The sequence below is a fragment of the Oryctolagus cuniculus genome, chromosome 2, assembly GCF_964237555.1.
Source record: "Oryctolagus cuniculus chromosome 2, mOryCun1.1, whole genome shotgun sequence".
NCBI classification, from domain to species: domain Eukaryota; kingdom Metazoa; phylum Chordata; class Mammalia; order Lagomorpha; family Leporidae; genus Oryctolagus; species Oryctolagus cuniculus.
The window spans coordinates 154,165,022-154,183,553 of NC_091433.1; the positions used below are offsets into that span (position 1 = coordinate 154,165,022).

General features: G+C 41.7%; 1 protein-coding gene and 1 pseudogene across 7 annotated transcripts in view; both read left to right on the plus strand.

The window, feature by feature from the left end:
• Window positions 1–6,758, plus strand: part of LHCGR (luteinizing hormone/choriogonadotropin receptor) — a 55,226-nt gene extending 48,468 nt beyond the window's left edge. For 4 of the 7 annotated variants that reach the window (XM_008254426.4, XM_008254428.3, XM_002709875.5 and 1 more), the window contains one exon: window positions 2,442–6,757. In XM_008254426.4, coding sequence (XP_008252648.2) covers window positions 2,442–3,594 — 1,153 coding nt within the window. In that variant the 3' untranslated portion in view covers window positions 3,595–6,757. Of the gene's footprint in view, window positions 1–2,441 lie in introns of all 7 variants that reach the window. The other 3 variants (XM_008254429.4, XM_008254430.4, XM_051842931.2) reach the window with 2 other exon arrangements.
• A 9,063-nt stretch (window positions 6,759–15,821) lies between these two features.
• Window positions 15,822–17,995, plus strand: LOC100343546 (sperm-associated antigen 6-like; annotated as a pseudogene).
• Window positions 17,996–18,532: the final 537 nt, after the last annotated feature.

Below are 18,532 nucleotides of genomic sequence, written 5' to 3' on the forward strand. Positions count from 1 at the left end.
TGCTAAGAAATTAATCATCTATTTTCATAGTTGCATACAACCATCTCTTCTCTTTAGAGATTAAAAAACAGGTAGCAACGTTAATGTGATATGAAGCACTGTGTCCAAAGGTATTTAGTAACAAAACAGAAGATGCTCCTATGCAATCCGTACATAGCGCAGCTCTTCTGTAGTGCCCTGTTAGTCTCTCTCATGTCTCTCATAATTTTAACATCTTTTTTGGAGTCCCAGGCCACAAATTCCTTTTTTTTTTTTTTTTTTTTTTTTTTTTTTTTGACAGGCAGAGTGGACAGTGAGAGAGAGAGACAGAGAGAAAGGTCTTCCTTTGCCGTTGGTTCACCCTCCAATGGCCGCCACGGCTGGTGCGCTGTGGGCCGGCACACCACGCTGATCCGATGGCAGGAGCCAGGTGCTTCTCCTGGTCTCCCATGGGGTGCAGGGCCCAAGCACTTGGGCCATCCTCCACTGCACTCCCGGGCCATAGCAGAGAGCTGGCCTGGAAGAGGGGCAACTGGGACAGAATCCGGCACCCCAACTGGGACTAGAACCCAGTGTGCCAGCGCTGCAAGGCGGAGGATTAGCCTAGTGAGCCGCAGCGCCGGCCACAAATTCCTTTTTTAAAATCTGTGTTCTTTCCTTTCAGTATTGTATTCCTCAAATATATTATTTCATCCACTCAGTGAATTAGGTGCACATTTCCCAATACAGAACATGAGAAGTTTGGAGACTAGAGAAAAATACTCTCAATACGAGAACCCTAAGGTAAAATATATATTTGTAATAGCCTTGACTGAAAAATTATGCCCATTTCTCCAGCTCCCAAGATTATTTTAGCAGAGTGTGGGCAAACAGAAATTTGTTGAGCCTACATGCATCACACTGTACATGCTCATTGTCCCTGCAACCTGTCAGCTCCTTTCAGAGTAAGGATCATCCTGGTTTAGATTTATTCATTTCACAAACCATTTATTGAATGGACACTTTGAGCCCAAACTGTTCTAGGCACTGGGGTTTCAGAAATAAGACATAGACTTCTTCCTACAAGAAGTCAATAGACTATTAAAGAAAGCAGACATCCATCATTTAACTGCAATGTGTTTTGATATCTGCAGTGGTACTAATTGCAACCCTAACAGAGAGAAAGGATCATAAACTTACTGGGGAGCAGAATCAAAAAAGGCTTCCAAAAGGAATTTGTCTTTAAGCATGAAGAAGAATTCACCAGAAAGATGAGGAGAGGAAGGAAATTCTTGGCAGGCCAAACAAGACATACAGAGGCAAATGAGTCAAATAGTAGAACTGACCTAAGAGAATCACAGGTCATTTTATGTGATCCAAAGGAAAGCTGCACAAGGGCCTTGCAAGAGCTCATTATACGAATCCCTAATATTTATGGTGTCGATAATTATTCTACACATAGTAACACATTTAATCCTTAGCCCAACCCTAAGGAGGAAAGTGTTATTATCCCTATTTGGAAAACAACTTGAGACATTGAGGTGTTCATTAGCTATCTTAGGTTTATATAGCCTGTAAGCAGCTGTGCCAAGATGGGGCCCTGAGAGTGTCACCGCAAAGCCCATGCTCTGAACCATGCAGCATCAGGCTCCAGACCAAGGAAGGAGACTATCAAAAGGAGACTAGATTCTATCCCATGGTCAATAAAATCATGGAAAAGATTCAAATTGGGTAAGTAAAATGAACAGATCTGAATTTAGAAAGGGCAATTCCAAAGGAGCCTAACACAGAATGGACCAGAGAGAGAGCTAGAGTTGGAGAAAAGATGTAAAGAACAAACATGATTTCCCCATAAAAGAGGATGAACACTTGAACTCAGGGAGTAGCTAAGTTGGAAGGGAGTGACAGCAGAGAGACTGTCTCTGTCCTAGGAGTCCCTCTTGAGTTCACTCTCTGACTCACACCCCTCTGGTATCTATTTCACTATCTCTTCCTATTGTCTAACTGATTCTTCCTCTGCTCCTAGATTTAGCTGAGAACTTGGGTGCAAAGAAGGCTATCAGTGCCTGATGATTTCCAACAGCACAAGCCTCCCCATTCCATTTGTATGCCACTGCAAATAGCTTGGTAGCAGTCTGGTCGACAACTAAATGAGATAAATAGAAAATGCAAGGAAAGGTTCTTTTAAATTTGGAGAATAAATTTTATGCCTCTAAATCTGGTTTCCAAAGGAAATCATCCAGTGTAAACAATTTCCGGAAGTCTTTGCATCAGTGTGACGTATGGACTGGTGACTGATAAATGAATAAAGGAATTCCTACATCAAATCTAAGTTCTCAGATCATTCAATAAATGTAAAGTTAAGACTGTTGTAGCTTTGTTTTGTAGGCTTTTAAAAAACACTAAGGATGATTCTTTAATTTTTAAATACCCAGAATGATAGAAAACCTCAAGTTTACATCAAGCCAATATTCTTCCCACAGTTATTCTGCCATCTTTGCTGACAGCGAGCTGAGTGGCTGGGACTATGATTATGGTTTCTGCTCACCCAAAACCCTCCGATGTGCTCCTGAACCAGATGCATTCAACCCCTGTGAAGACATCATGGGATATGACTTCCTTAGGGTGCTGATTTGGCTGATTAACATTCTAGCCATCACAGGAAACATGACTGTCCTTTTAGTGCTCCTGACCAGTCGCTACAAACTCACGGTGCCCCGCTTTCTCATGTGTAATCTCTCCTTTGCAGACTTTTGCATGGGACTCTATCTGCTGCTCATTGCTTCAGTTGATTCCCAAACCAAAGGCCAATACCATAACCATGCCATAGACTGGCAGACAGGGAGCGGGTGCAGTGCTGCCGGCTTTTTCACTGTATTTGCAAGTGAGCTTTCTGTCTACACCCTCACAGTCATCACTCTGGAAAGGTGGCACACCATCACCTATGCTATTCAGCTGGACCAAAAGCTGCGGCTGAGACACGCCGTCCCCATTATGCTCGCAGGATGGCTCTTTTCTACTCTCATCGCTATATTGCCCCTCGTGGGTGTCAGCAATTACAGGAAGGTCAGCATTTGCCTCCCCATGGATGTGGAAACCACTCTCTCCCAAGTCTACATATTAACCATCCTGATACTTAATGTGGTAGCCTTCATCATCATCTGTGCTTGCTACATTAAAATTTATTTTGCAGTTCAAAATCCAGAGCTGATGGCTACCAACAAAGACACAAAGATTGCTAAGAAAATGGCGATCCTCATCTTCACCGATTTCACCTGTATGGCACCCATCTCTTTTTTTGCCATCTCAGCTGCCTTCAAAGTGCCCCTCATCACAGTAACCAACTCTAAAGTTTTACTTGTCCTTTTTTATCCTGTCAATTCTTGTGCCAATCCATTTCTGTATGCAATTTTCACAAAGGCATTCCGAAGGGATTTCTTTCTGTTGCTGAGCAAATTTGGCTGCTGTAAACATCGGGCTGAACTTTATAGAAGGAAGGATGCTTCAGCTTACACCTCTAACTGCAAAAATGGCTTTGCTGGGTCAAATAAGCCTGTGCAGTCCACCTTGAGGCTGTCCACATTGCAGTCTCAATATATGGCAGCACTGGATAAGCCTTGCTACAAAGACTGTTAACTGTTCTATGAGTAACTGCATTATTGAATTGTACCAAAATATGTTTTTAAAAAGTCATTTTAATATAAAGGGTTGGTTTGAGGAAATTATGTAGACACATGAGGTAAGAGACTCCTACCTAGTTCAATGACTGAATAACCATTGCCAGTCTGAAAGCTATTTGTCACGGGTATAGATGACATAAAATACAGGAGTGTTTAGAAATTTTCATAGTAATTTTGACAGCATAATTTTATGTCTTGTTGAATCTAATAAGAAAAATTGAGGTGGTATTTTGCATGTCTTTGGTTTTTTTCATTTCATTTTGTAGCAATTTTTACTGCATTCTACGAAAGTATTGGTTCCTTGCAGATAGAAATTATAAAACATAGTTTGTGAGATGCACTGTCCGGTCTGGGCACCACTAGCCACACACATGACTAAATAAAATATAGGTTTGCTGTTGCACATTTCAAGGATTTTGTAGCCATATATGACTAGTGGTTACCATGTAGGCCAGCATAGACCCAAAATATATCATTACACAGAGTTCTATTTGGACAGCACTGCACTGGGAATTTTTATCTATTCTCTATCTAGATTCTATTTAAAATTTAATGTAAGGTAAACATCCAAATGCATATTTCAGCCTATTTGCTGGATTTGGTGTTCAGCCTGTGAAGAGTAATGAAACATTAAATTATATATTGTAAACTTTTCACGGGTAGGAGCCCTGTCTCTGTTCATTTTGCTTCCCTTTCTATTACCTCAGGATCTTGGCAATGGTAACTAACAAATGCACTGAAAAACTCTGAAATTATGAAGTCTATAAGAAAAAAACTTTTATAGGGCTGTATCTTTTTATTTAAGTGAAAGACAGTATTTAAATATTTAAAATTAACTTTCATAATTTCTATCATTTGGCAGGTATTGAAAAATACATTTAATATTTATTAGAAAGTATTTTCACTTTTTAGAATCAGCTCTTACAACAAAACTATAGATTTAGTTGCAATGTTTTTGTACACTTTATATAGTTTATTAAAACTCACCATATGTTAAATATCTTTATATTTTGTATAATTTGAACCATTTAATCTTCATAAAGCTTTATTATAGATATTATCCATCTTATGTGAGTAAAATCTATTATAATTTGCTATTATAATTTGCTGAAGCTCTCAAAACTAATGAAAGCTTCAACTAGTAGTATTCAAACTCGAAGCTCTAAGACTCCAGTATCTTAATGAGTGTCTTACTGACTCCCATGTTTATAAGTAATAGCCATCCAAGTGTTTAATAATCATTCAGATTTCCTTAATTTTTCACCAACATTTTATGATCATTTTTTAAAGGTTTATTTGAAAGAGAGACAGATCTTTCATCCACTGGTTCACTCCCCCAGTGGCCTCAACATCCTTAGCTGAGCCAGGTCAAAGCCAGGAGCTCCAAATGGATCTCCCATGGGTGTAGCAGAGGCCAAAGCACTTGGGCCATCTTCCACTGTTTTTCTCAGGCCATTAGGAGGGAGCTGGTCAGAAGTGGAGCAGCTGGAACACGAACCTGTGCCTAAATGGAATGCCAGCATCACCAGCGACTTTACCCCAACAATTTGTAATGTACCAAAAAATTAAAAGAATTGTATTGTGGGGCCAGCATTGTGCACAGTATGTTAAGTCACTGCTTACAACACTGCATCCCAAATGAAGTGCTGATTCGAGTCCTGTCTGCTCCACTTCTGATCCAGCTTACTAATTCATCTGGGAAGGCACTATGAATGACAGCCCAAGTGCTTGGATCCCTTCCACCCATGTGGGAGATCTAGATGTAATTCCTGACTCCTGGCTTTGGCCTGGCCCAGCCCTGGCTGTTGTGGACCTTTGGTAAGTGAACCACCAGACAGAAGATCTTTCTCTCCTTCCCTCTGTCTCTGTGCCTTGCTCTCATTTTCTCTGCCTTTGAAATAAAAAATCTTCAAGAAAAAAGAAAAAATTGTATAATAAACATCTATGTATCACCACTTGGATTTAATAACATCTTACTATATTGGCTTCAATGCATGCCAAAATAATTATTCATTATTTTATTTATCTACCCATCAATTCATCTTATATCTTTTCTTATTCATTTCAAAGTAATTTGCAGAAGTAAGTGTTTATCTGCACTAAACAATTTCAGACTGTTATTCACCAAGGTTCAAGATTTACTGCTGGTGGAACCAGTGCTGAGGTGTAGCGGGTGAAGCCACCGTCTGCAGTGCCGGTGTTCCATATGGGCGCTGGTTCAAGTCTCAGCTGCTCCACTTCCCGTCCAGCTCTCTGCTATGGCCTGGGAAAGCAGTGGAAGATGACCCAAGTGCTTGGGCCCCTGCACCCACGTGTGAAGACCCAAAGAAAGCTCTTGGCTCCAGATCAGCCCAGCTTCAGCTGTTGTGGCCAACTGGGGAGTGAACCAGCCAATGCAAAACCTCTCTCCCTCCTTCTCCTTCTGTGTGGAACCCTTTCAAATAAATATATACATCTTTAAAAAATCATTTGTATTTTAAGTAAAGTGGACATATGGTAAAGTGGATAGATCTTAAACATATCATTTAGTGAGTTTTCAGAAACGCATACACCAGTGTGACTCAAACCACCATCAGGGTGTGAAACACCATCGGAAGTCCCCTCAGGCCCCTTTGCAGTCAGCTGCTCGCCCCCGCATTCCAGACATAACAGTTGTTCTGATTTTTCTCCCCCTCCCTGTTTTTGCCTATTCTAGAATTTCATATAAATGGAATCACACAGTCTATACACTATTTTGTGTAAGATTTATTTGACTCAACATGTTTTTGCTACTCAACAGATCAATCCTTTTCATTGCTGATTAGCTCTCCACTATATGAATATAGCACTGTATCCATTCTCCTATCAATGACTATGTGGACTACTTCCAGTTTCTAGCTCTCCTTTGACATTTTATTAGACGAACACCTAGGATTAGCTAGACTCTACACATCTAGTCTTCTTTCAATCCTTAAGCTATTATGCAATGTGATTCTAAAAAGCTCACAAGATTATGAAGTATAAACTACCTCTTTTATGTGTCTTTTTAAAAATATTTTATTTATTTGAGAGGTAGAGTTACAGGCAGTGAGATGGAGAGACAGAGAAAAGGGTCTTCCATCCACTGGTTCACTCCCCAAATGACCACAACAGCCGGAGCTGGACTGATCCAAAGCCAGAATCCAGGAGCTTCTTCTGGGTCTCCCATGCAGGTGCAGGGGCCCAAGTGCTTGGGCCATCTTTTACTGCTTTTCCAGGCTATAACAGAGAGCTGGATTGGAGGATGAGCAGCCAGGACTAGAACCTGCACCCATGTGGGACACCAGCGCTGCAGGCGGAAGATTAATCCACTGCACCACAGTACTGGCCACTCTTGTGTGTTTCACATTTCTGACTCCTCTAAACAGCTACCTGACTTTATTCAAATGCAATCCTTTCTCTTCTAAGCTAGTGTTGTAGCATTAATCTCAGCAATATGGCAAACTAGTCATGCTGTTACAGAACTGCACAATAAACCTTTTGAATCAAAGAAAATAAGTAAGCCAATGGAGAAAGGAGAAAATACAATCCTGTGAAGAAACTGTATTTAAATCATACACTTAAATATGGTTTGAACCCAAGATACTTGAACACATACCTTGAAATTCATAACCTTTTGCACAAATATTGATCTTTTTCTACGTTATAATTTTAGGTATTAACATAATGAGTCACAGTTAACTGCATCTCTCATCTCCATAGCCTTTCTCTCATCAAGCTCTGTCAGTTATTCCTTGAATTGCCATGCACACCAGATCTTTGTTTTGTATTCCTACTGCTATATCCACATCTCAGGCTGTGTTCTTGTACTCCTGAACTACTATGATGTCTATTTTTATTCATATCCAGTATCTTTCCTATGACCACTCTCTCAAACTCTCTACCACTCATCTTTTTTTTTTTAACTTTTATTTAATGAATATACGTTTCCAAAGTACGAATAATGGATTACTATGGCTTCCCCCCCATACCGTCCCTCCCACCCACAACCCTCCCCTTTCCCACTCCCTCTCCCCTTCCATTCACATCAAGATTCATTTTCGATTATCTTAATATACAGAAGATCAGCTTAGTATACATTAAGTAAGGATTTCAACAGTTTGCTCCCACACAGAAACATAAAGTGAAAAATAATAGATGATTTTTTTTAATGATGATGAAATCAGATCAGACCTATTGTCATGTTTAATCCCAGTGAGAGTCAAGTTGGGAGTTGATAGTTTCTTTTCTTTTCTTTTTTTTTTTTTTTTTTTACAGAGGATCAGTTTAGTATGCATTAAGTAAAGATTTCAACAGTTTGCACCCCCATAGAAACACAAAGTGAAATATATTATTTGAGTACTCGTTATAGCATTAAATCTCAATGCACAGCACATTAAGGACAGAGATCCTACATGAGGAGTAAGTGCACAGTGACTCCTGTTGTTGACTTTACCAATTGACACTCCTGTCTATGGCATCAGTAATCTCCCTATGCTCCAGTCATGAGTTTCCAAGGCTATGGAAGCCCCTTGAGTTCTCCGACTCTTATCTTGGTCAAGCCACTATGGAAGTCAGTCTGGAGATTCCTCAGAAACCTGAAGATAACCCTACCGTTCGACCCAGCCATCCCACTCCTTGGAATTTACCCAAAGGAATTTAAATTGGCAAACAAAAAAGCGGTCTGCAGCCTAATGTTTATTGCAGCACAATTCACAATAGCTAAGACCTGGAACCAACCTAAATGCCCATCAACGGTAGACTGGATAAAGAAATTATGGGATATGTACTCTTTAGAATACTATACCGCAGTAAGAAACAACGAAATCCAGTCATTTGCAACAAAATGGAGGAATCTGGAACACATCATGCTGAGTGAAATAAGCCAGTCCCAAAGGGACAAATACCATATGTTCTCCCTGATCGGTGACAACTGACTGAACACCAAAAAGGAAACCTGTTGAAGTGAAAGGGACACTATGGGAAACGGTGACTTGATCAGCATAGCCCTGACTGTTAATGAACAACTTAATACATTATCCCTCTTAGTAGTTTTTTTGTCTGTTCTACTTAATATGACTGGTTTAATTCTGTAATTAATACACAGTTATTCTTAAGTGTTGAAATTTAACTGAAATGTGATCCCTGTTAAACATAAGAGTAGGAATAAGAGAGGGAAGAGATATATAATTTGGGACATGCTCAAGCTGACTTGCCCCAAATGGTAGAGTTAGAAACATACCAGGGGACTCCAATTTAATCCCATCAAGGTGGCATGTACCAATGCCATCTCACTAGTCCAAGTGATCAATTTCAGTTCGCAATTGATCATAATGAAAGGACTAAGAGTCAAAGGGAGCACATAAGCAAGTCTAGTACCTGCTAACACTAACCGATAGAATAAATAAAGGGGAGAGTGATCCAACATGGGAAGTGAGATACTCAGCAGACTCATAGAATGGCAGATGCCCTAAATAGCACTCTGGCCTCAGAATCAGCCCTAAAGGCATTCATTCTGGCTGAAAAGCCCATGGGAGTATTTCAGGCATGGAAAGCCAAGACACTCTGGCAAAAGATCTCTGTGAGTGAGATCTCAGTGGAAAGAACAGGTCTTCAAAGAAGGAGGTACCTTTCTCTGAAGGGAGGAGAGAACCTCCACTTTGACTATGACCTTGTCTAAACAAGATAAGAGTCGGAGAACTCAAGGGGCTTCCATAGCCTTGGAAACTCATGACTGGAGCATAGGGAGATTACTGATGCCATAGACAGGAGTGTCAATTGGTAAAGTCTACCACTCATCTTTTTAAACTCCTGTTTGATCTTGTTATGTGTCTCCACAAAAATCCTGAGCCACTCAGCAGCACCTTCAATTTCAAGTTTAGTTCCTAGCCCAAGATACAGAAAAGCTCCAAATGTTAAGTGTTTGAAGAGTTATATCTGTTTACCATGACTGGACGTTACATCATATAGAAGTCCTGAAGTATCATGTAGTAATCCCCAAAATAGTAATCCCCCAAATTTTTATGTCTATTATTTTAATAAAGTATTTTAAAATAAGGCCATCCATTTTGCTGCAAATGACAGGACTTCATTCTTTTTTATAGCTGGATAATATTGCATTGTGTGTCATTCTGACTGGCATCATGCAATATTGTGCCACCCCACTCCATCCCACCCAGGACCTGAGTCATCCCTTTGTCCAGTGTTTCCATGCTGTTAGTCATCTGCCAGCCATCTATCAGAACAACCTGTTGGGTGTCAAAGCAGTGACATGCAACTAACCTTTACTTCACTGTGGCCCAACACATATGAATAGTGATGCAAAGAAAGTCACCAGTGTATAAAACCTGGGAGGGCAGATTAACTCTGGGACTGTGTGGTAACACTGCAGGGCATATACAAAAACAATACTCCCAGGATTCAGTATTGTCTGCAGTTTCAGCTGGGGTGTCTTAGAACGTATTCCCCACAGATAAGGGGAAACTACTAATTTTTATTAATGTCATTTTTTCCTAAGAGTCATTACCATGGGCTTTCTACTTATAATTTAGCTTTCCAGTTATAAATCACAGAGTTCCCACCTGACCCAGAGTATATTTACATGAAAATAAGCATAACATTAACCTACCAGCATGAGTCAAAATAGAATCTCCCTACTAAATGTCCTGCTTTACCACCCCAATTAACTCCTGCTGCTGAAGTTACTGCTTTCCTACACTAAAGTGACTAAACCTGAGCAGGACATCAGTCAGCAGTAGGCCCTACTGCTCTATGGAGTCTCATCTGCACAGATGTCAGCTTGTGCTTACTGTGGCACCACCCGACATGTTGTGCACACTGAATACACAGGTAAAAGAAGTGTATTAAGGAAGAGCAGTCGGCCAGCCACTCAGCCACCACCCCGGTACAAATTCAAAAAGATCTGCTTGGCCTGCAGAGAGGAGTAAGAAGTATTTAAGAATGCACTAAAAGGTGCAAGCATCGAGAAAAAGTTTGAAAAAAATCTCAAAATGTCCTAGCATAAGACTTAGAATACACACTTCTTCCCCAAATGTCCTACAACACAGCAAATCTTAACCTCCATCTACAAAAGAGTACGGTACACTTACCAAGGTATTGTGTCTCTAAAGATGTAGAAAGTTACTGTATGGCATTTTACTATAAAATGATACAAATGCTTACTTTGGACATGATGAACAGTGTCTGGAAGTAAAAATCATGATAGCAAGGTAAACAGCCACTCAACTTGTACAGCATAAATAATTTTCTCTCTTAAAACAGACTAAGATTTGTCATTCTATCTTTATCACATAAATTCATGTTTTTCTGTGGCTAGTGAAATGACATTAATTGCTAAATTTCATGCATTTTTTTAAAATGAAACAAAAAACAAGTGAACAGACAATATACTCGTAGAAGGCCATTATTCTAAATGCAAACAATCTCCTGAAATTTTTGTTTCATTCTTGTTATCTGTGTCAATGGGCACTCAGATACATACCAGGTTGTTCAAATGTCTTTCTTAATGTGGATCCAGGCAAAAAAAAAAAAAAGTTTCAAAATTACTGGTATAGGCAATTTCTCATAGGATTTTGTTCCAGAATTATCTGAAACTAATAAAAGTGCACCAGACCCAAAACAATTTGGTGACCTCTCAGTACTCTGTGGAGTTACCACTGGAACTATCACCAGTTATATTAGCACGCAAGGATAATTATCACTGTTTTGTGTAATTATTATAGTCATAATAATTATCACTTTGCTTTGTGTAAGCCTTTTAAATTGATTTATTGTATCTTTATTTTTACTTATTAAAGAGCTCCTATATGTTGACTCACTCCCCAAATGTCCACAACATCCAGGGATGGACTGAGGCCTGTTCCAGGAGCAGGGAACACAGTCAAGGTCTCCCACACAGGTAGCAGGAACCCAATTACTTGAACCATTACCACTGCCTACTAGGGTCTGCACTGACAGGAAGCTGGAGTCAGAAGCCAGAGCCGGGAACCGCACCCAGGCACCCTGATTTGGGATGCGTCCATCTTAACCACAGGTTTAGCACCCAGACCAGATATCTTACATTTGAAAAGATAAGGGATGTGGGATAAATGAGATCATGAGTTATTTTTTCTCCAATAATAAAACATACTACAGGCGACTTCCCCAGGCCCCACTCTGTTGGGACTGGGGAACCTCACCCGGGATTAGAATCCCAATAAAAGCCCGTGAATTAATTGATTCATCTGCCTGGGAAGATTTGTTATGCACCAGACACCTTGCAGATGGTGCCGAAACCTGGGAGCTGAGGGTGCACGCCTCCCCTTTCTGGGTTTGAGGCCCCCTCGCTCCTTGAACCTGTCTGGTGCCCCAGGCTGACTACGGACCACACTCTACCAACTGTAAGTGACTCCTCCCCTGCTCTCCCTCCCTCCTTTGGGTTGTCCCAGCCTCTGAGATCTCGGCTACCTCTCCGTCCAGACAGAGACCTCCAAATCGTGTGCACGTGGGTTCTTTTCTCCACTGTTTAGCCTCCCAGCGGCTGTGGAGACGTCCTGCTGCTGGCTTGGCCCCATAGAGGACTGACCTCTAGTCTGTCTACTGAAGTCCAGGACAGGGGACACCTTGCCCGAATTTTAGTAGATCCGGGCTGCCGGGGAAACCATGGGATCTGGCCAATCCTGAAGGTGGGACTCAAAATGCCCCCTGGCCTGCCTCCTAAAGAACTTGAAGAAACTGGGACTGGCCCAGGACCTACGGCATAAACTCCTAATTTTCTACTCCACCCAAGTATGGCCTAATTACCTTGAGAATTTCTGCCACAGGGAGAGTGAATGGTCAGAGGTCCCATACGTCCAGGCTTTCTGGGACCTCCGCTCCTGTCTTACTCCTTTCTCCCCTACTTTCCTCTCTGCCTGCTCCACGGCCCAGGTCTTGCTAGCCAAGATCAGCCCCACCTCCTAAGGATGCCTCTTCTGTGTTACTGCCAAACTCTCCACCTTCCACCTTTTTGGACCCTCCCGAGTTCCTGGGGACCCCACAGTTAGCCAGGAACCTCCCGTCCCCATATGTGCATTCTTCCGCCCCACTGCCATGTCCACCATGTCCTGCCTCTCCCCGCTGCCATTGCTGAAAGCCAGGTAGCCATGTGGCCCAACCACCAGTGTCAAGCTCCACCCCCACCCTAATGGGATTCGCTGCTCCTGCTTCCCTGGCTGCCCTCTGGCAAAGTTTTAAAAGCACCTATTCCTGAACACGTGGCTCTCTAGCCTCCTCCTCTGGTCTCCTTTCTCTTCTCTCTTGCTCTCTTCTCTCCTCACTAGCTCCTCTCCTCTCTTGTCTCTTACACTCTCCTTCTCTTTTTTCCCTTCTTCACCCCACCCCTCTGGTCTGCTGGGTTTTAGGTCAAGTGCCTAAGCCTACATGGCCAACTGAATATGACATCATGGGCCTAAGGTGTTCTTAGGAAAAATGCAACTAACTAGACACTGAGATCGAAGGAATTTCTCTTTAAATCTAGGAAGATCACTACCTTTGAAAATATTGCTTTGTAACTTGCTAAACTTATTTTGCAATTTATTTTAACAGGTTTCTGGGTAATCAGTACTCAATGAAACAGCAATGGGTAATTAGTACTTTTTATATGAACAATTTTAATTTTAATTGAATTCAGACAGCGATAGTTAATATCAGCATCTTAAGTCATTTAGATATAACTGCTAATTTAAATTGGGTAAAGGCAAATGAGATAAATGTGTCTAAATGTAAACTTTTGTATACTCAGCATGTTATATTCTATAAAAAATTTTTGGGTTAGTTTATAAACTGTCTATGAAAAGAGTTCAACATTGGAGTAACTCAGGCTGAAATTTGATGTGTTACCTTAATCTTAACCTGAGATTTTTAACAGGATATTTTAAAACATAAATCAAGGAAATTGGCAGATGGAAAACATAACAAGTATAGAAATGTGCATTTGGTAAGGAAGGTTAAAAGGGAAGAGTTATTTTGAATAAATAAAGGACAAGGTTTGTAAGATTGACTTCATCCTGATGGCTAGTTTACTCTAGACTTGAATGGAAATGGAATGTTTCAAGTAAGTGGAAGGGGGTGTGTGGAAGTCACAGAAGGTTACAAAAGAAATCTTGGATCTTCATGAGAAAGCCACATAGGCTTTAAATGTTCTGTAAAATCCTACTGATGCTTTCAAAAATGCTATGGGAAGTAAGCAAGTGCCTCTTGTTGAGTTTACAAGTTTATAATTTTAAACGTGGCAACTTAAAGTCTTTTGTCATCCACAGTTTTATATATCAGATTTGCTGCTCATAAAACTAAAGCGTTGTTGGTTCTATGCTTAGCTGTCCCCCTATAGGTTCTGATGGACTTTTTCTGGCCACATCTATTGTATTTCGTATTTTGGGATGGCTCTGTAAACAGATGAAGCCAACAATGTTACAGGTACCAACTGAGAGTAAATATGGTTATCTGAGGTTACTAAGAGCAGAAAATAATTAGAATCAATTGGTAAATTAAAAAACAGTTAAAGAGTTTAAAAAGCTAGTATTGAAACTGCTATATTTGTTATCTAATGATTGAAACTGCTTTGTAAGTTTTCATTTGATATTGCTATTGTCAATAAGTGATCTGGGACTGGCACCCCCATTTCTCTATTCTAAGTCCAACTTGTTCTCTCATTTCTCTATTCTCTTCAAGGTAGGAAACTAATTCTATTCTGAAGGACTCTCCAAGGTGCACAATTTGATTTTTAGATCTTATAAAAGGGATAGCTAACATTTTCTGTAATAGCATCGCCAAAATGAAAGCTTAAATTATAATTTCACAGCTAGATTTACTTTGCCATAGGCACAGTAAACAGGCAAGACCTCCCTTTCAAACCAAACAAAGGGAAAGAAAGTTTTAAAGTGAGGAGATAGCTTTCCTCATGGGCATTATCTACCTCAGAAAAACCACTATCAGAACATGCCTGTGGCTACAGATTTCTAGTTTAGGCCACAAAGATAGAGATGGGACTTGAGCACCCCCTTGACTTGCATCCTCTGGTCTGCTTTAACAAAAATCAGGAGGAAAAGAAAGCTAGGTATCAGAAATGTAAAGATAGGTGACAGGCCTATTAAATGTAGCTCTGTACAGTGATCTGCAATCAGGGAGACCCAACAGGCCAGTCCATTGCAGTGGTTTTCAATGTGGTAAGCCTGGCCTTCAGCAGAAGTCAGCTTGTAAAGAGCCCTGGCAGCCCTGGCAGCTCTGCCAGCCAAGAGTTGGATCACTGGAAATGGACCTGCCCTGGAATCAAAGGACTTCAGGTCAGAGCCACAGATCTTATTGGTTCTAAGCTGAAAAGCCCTTCACTCAGCCCAGCTTCCAAAGTGACCACCGTAGCTGAGGGGATGGCCAAGTAGGGTCAGCAAAATTGCAGGCAGAACTGTACATTTCCTGTTAGAGATGACATCTGCCTTCACCTGGCCAGCTCTCCTCCCAAGAGAGGTAATGGAAGTCAGCAGGGTGCCTTACCCAAAGAGGTTCACACCTTCCTTATGATGCACCCCATGTGAAGAGGTAGGTCTGGGCCTCTTAACTTACAAGGCCTAAAGCCCACCAGATTATTATCAAGCCCCTTCTGTCAGGTTTTATTTGCCTCTCAATCAGAAAACTTAGTTGTGGCTTAGATAGTATCTTTCTTAGGTTCTCCAATAATGACTCTGTCCTTTGTTCTACACCCTGTCTAGCCCACTTGGGCCTCATTCCTTTGTAATCATAGCCTCTACTCTAACATTAATGACTCTGCTCCCAACCTGTGTGTATTGATGGTCCTCTCCTCCACTTAATTTGTATGATTATCCAGAATTTCTCTACAGACAAACCCCACTACCTGCAAAAGTTGAGTGGCCTTTCTCCCTGGTTAATGCCACTCTTAGGATCATTGGTTGCTATTCTCACCCTGACTTGTATACTACAATGTCTGTTTAAGTGTTTACAGCAGGTGATAATGGAATGAACCAAGGCCTTCAGTAACCAGGCAGTCAACGAGATGCTTCTCCATACATACATGCCTGTCCCTGCGGAGCCCCAAGATACCCCCAGCAGGCCCCTGTAGACAACATTCCCAATCAACAGGAAGTAGCCAGAGAGACTCATCGTCGCCCCCTTTCCTATCATCAAAAGGTCAGGATGGTAGCTTTGGGATCTGCAAGGAGGGCAGGCCCACACTTCTGGGAATCGAGAGTCCCTACTTGCACTTCCGGGGAAGAAAAGTCCTTGTCAAGGTCCCTGTGGGTGCCTAAAGGTCAACCAATGAGGATCAGATCTGCCTCAACCTTTAACCTCCACACCCTGTATCTATAAAAGGAGCCCTCCCAACCTCTGACACGTGACTTCCACGGCTCCCCGCTCTGTTGGGACCGGGGAACCTCGCCTGGGAGCGGAATCCCAATAAAAGCTTGTGAATTAAAAAAAAAATACTATATAAATAGAGAGGGCCAATATTCTAAGAGTATTTGTAATGTATCATTTAAAAAGCACTGAGAAAAATAAGTAAAAATGAAATAAAAAAATTATTGAAGCATACTGAGATTTTAAAGTTCATAATGAAAAAAAACCTGTTATTGCCTCCCACAGGCATTTGAATCTAGACATTACACTCTAATTTCAAGGTGAGTACACTGGGTCAGATTAAGCTCTAAATTTGCAATAATGTTTGATTCAAGCCAAAACAAGATGATGCATGGTATTTGATTTTTTTGAATTTGCTGAGACTTGCTTTATGGCCTAGCATGTGATCTATCCTAGAGAAAGCTCCATGGACTGGTGAGAATAATGTATATTCTGCATCTGTTAGATGAAATTTTCTATAGATATCCATAAGGTCCATTTAGTCTATAGTGTCAATTAACAATGTTGTTTCCTCTCTGATTTTCAATCACTTTCAATCTAGGTGTATAGAGGCAACATGAGTTTATTGTAAGCAGCATGTAGTTAGTCCTGTTTTTTAATCTATTGGGTAACTCAGTGTCTTTTTATTGGACAATTTAGTCCATTGACATTAAAGTAATTATTAACAGGTAAGTTCTTTTAATGTAGTCCCTTTCTGGTAGCCAGCTAGACACTGAGGCCTCTCAACAACTGACTGCCACCACAGCTTGTACCAGACTCTGAGCCCAAACCACCAAGCTGAGCTGCTCCTGGGTTCCTGACCCACAAAAACAGATAAGTGATATTGTAAGCTGCTACGGTTTGGGTCATTTCTTACATAACATGAGACCTATCACAAGCTATGGTGGATGCAGGAGCTGTTACTCTCTTAGTCCTCTGTATCCAGGAGCCAGAGGTTGCTTTGAAAAGGATTGCTGCCTTGGCCCTCAGCGATATTGCAAAGCACTGTCTGGAATTAGCACACACTGTGGTGGATGCAGGAGCCACTGCTCACTTAGCCCAGATGATCGTCAGTCCCAATGCAAAATTGAAGTGCCAGGTCCTTTCTGCACTCAGCCAGATAGCCAAACACTGTGTGGACCTCACAGAGATGGTCGTGGAAGCTGAGATCCTTCCAGTCGTGCTTACCTATTTGAAAGACAGGGATGACTATGTGAAGAAAAACGCCTCTACTTTAGAGAGATTGCAAAACATACACCGGAGATCTCCCAACTGAGAGTTAACTGAGGAGGAGTGGCTGCTGTGATTGATGCCGTTGGCTCCTGCAAAGGGAACATACGGCTGCCCGGCATCATGATGCTCCGCTATGTGGCGGCTCATTCTGAGAACCTGGCCATGACTGTCATAAGTTCCAAGGGTGTGCCCCAGTTGTCAATCTGCTTGTCAGAAGAGCCAGAAGATCACATTAAGGCTGCAACTGCTTGGGCCTTAGGACAGATTGGGAGACACACTCACGAGCATGCCCGGGGCCTCTGTGGTCACCAACACCCTGCCAGTCCTGCTGTCCTTGCACATGGCAGTGGAGAGCTCTGAGGACATCCAGGTAAAGAGTGAAAAAGCCATCAAGAACATCCTCCAGAAGTGCATCCACCTCCCAGCCCTCGAGCCCCTCCTGTATGACGCCCCCGCAACATCCTGAAGCATGCGCTGGAGCTGCCACACAGCAGCAGAGCTCGGCGACTTTCTGTGACAAGCAGTGGCCTTAAAAGGATTCAGGAGATAAAAGCGGAACCTGGCTCTCTCCTTCAAGAATATAGCAACAATATTAATAACTTCTATCCAGAAGAAATAATAACGTATTATTCCCCTGGATTTTCAGATACACTTCTGTGGAGGGTGGACAGCTATCAACCATTTACTAACTAAACAAAGTCATGTTTTTATATCAAGAACACAAAGTCTTTTTTTTTTTTTTTTTTTTGACAGGCAGAGTAGACAGTGAGAGAGAGACAGAGAGAAAGGTCTTCCTTTTCCATTGCTTCACCCCCAATGGCAGCTGCAGCCAGCACTCCACAGCCGGCGCTTTGCGGCCAGTGCACTGCACTGATCCGAAGCCAGGAGCCAGGTGCTTCTCCTGGTCTCCCATGCAGGTGCAGGGCCCAAGGACTTGGTCCATCCTCCACTGCACTCCCGAGCCACAGCAGGGAGCTGGACTGGAAGAGGAGCAACCGGGACAGAATCTGGTACCCCAACCGGGACCAGAACCCGGGGCACCAGCGCCGCTGGCAGAGGATTAGCCTATTGGGCCACGGCGCTGGCCAAGAACACAAAGTCTTTTCTCTCTTGAACTCTTCCTAAATATTTGATCTAATAAATTATAGATTTACTCAATGCAAAATACCTTTAGATAAACTTTTCTGGATATATGCAGTACTTTAAAAATTACTGGCCAGCACCGTAAACTAATAGGATACATCAAAACTAATAGGATACATCAAAAATCATAGGAT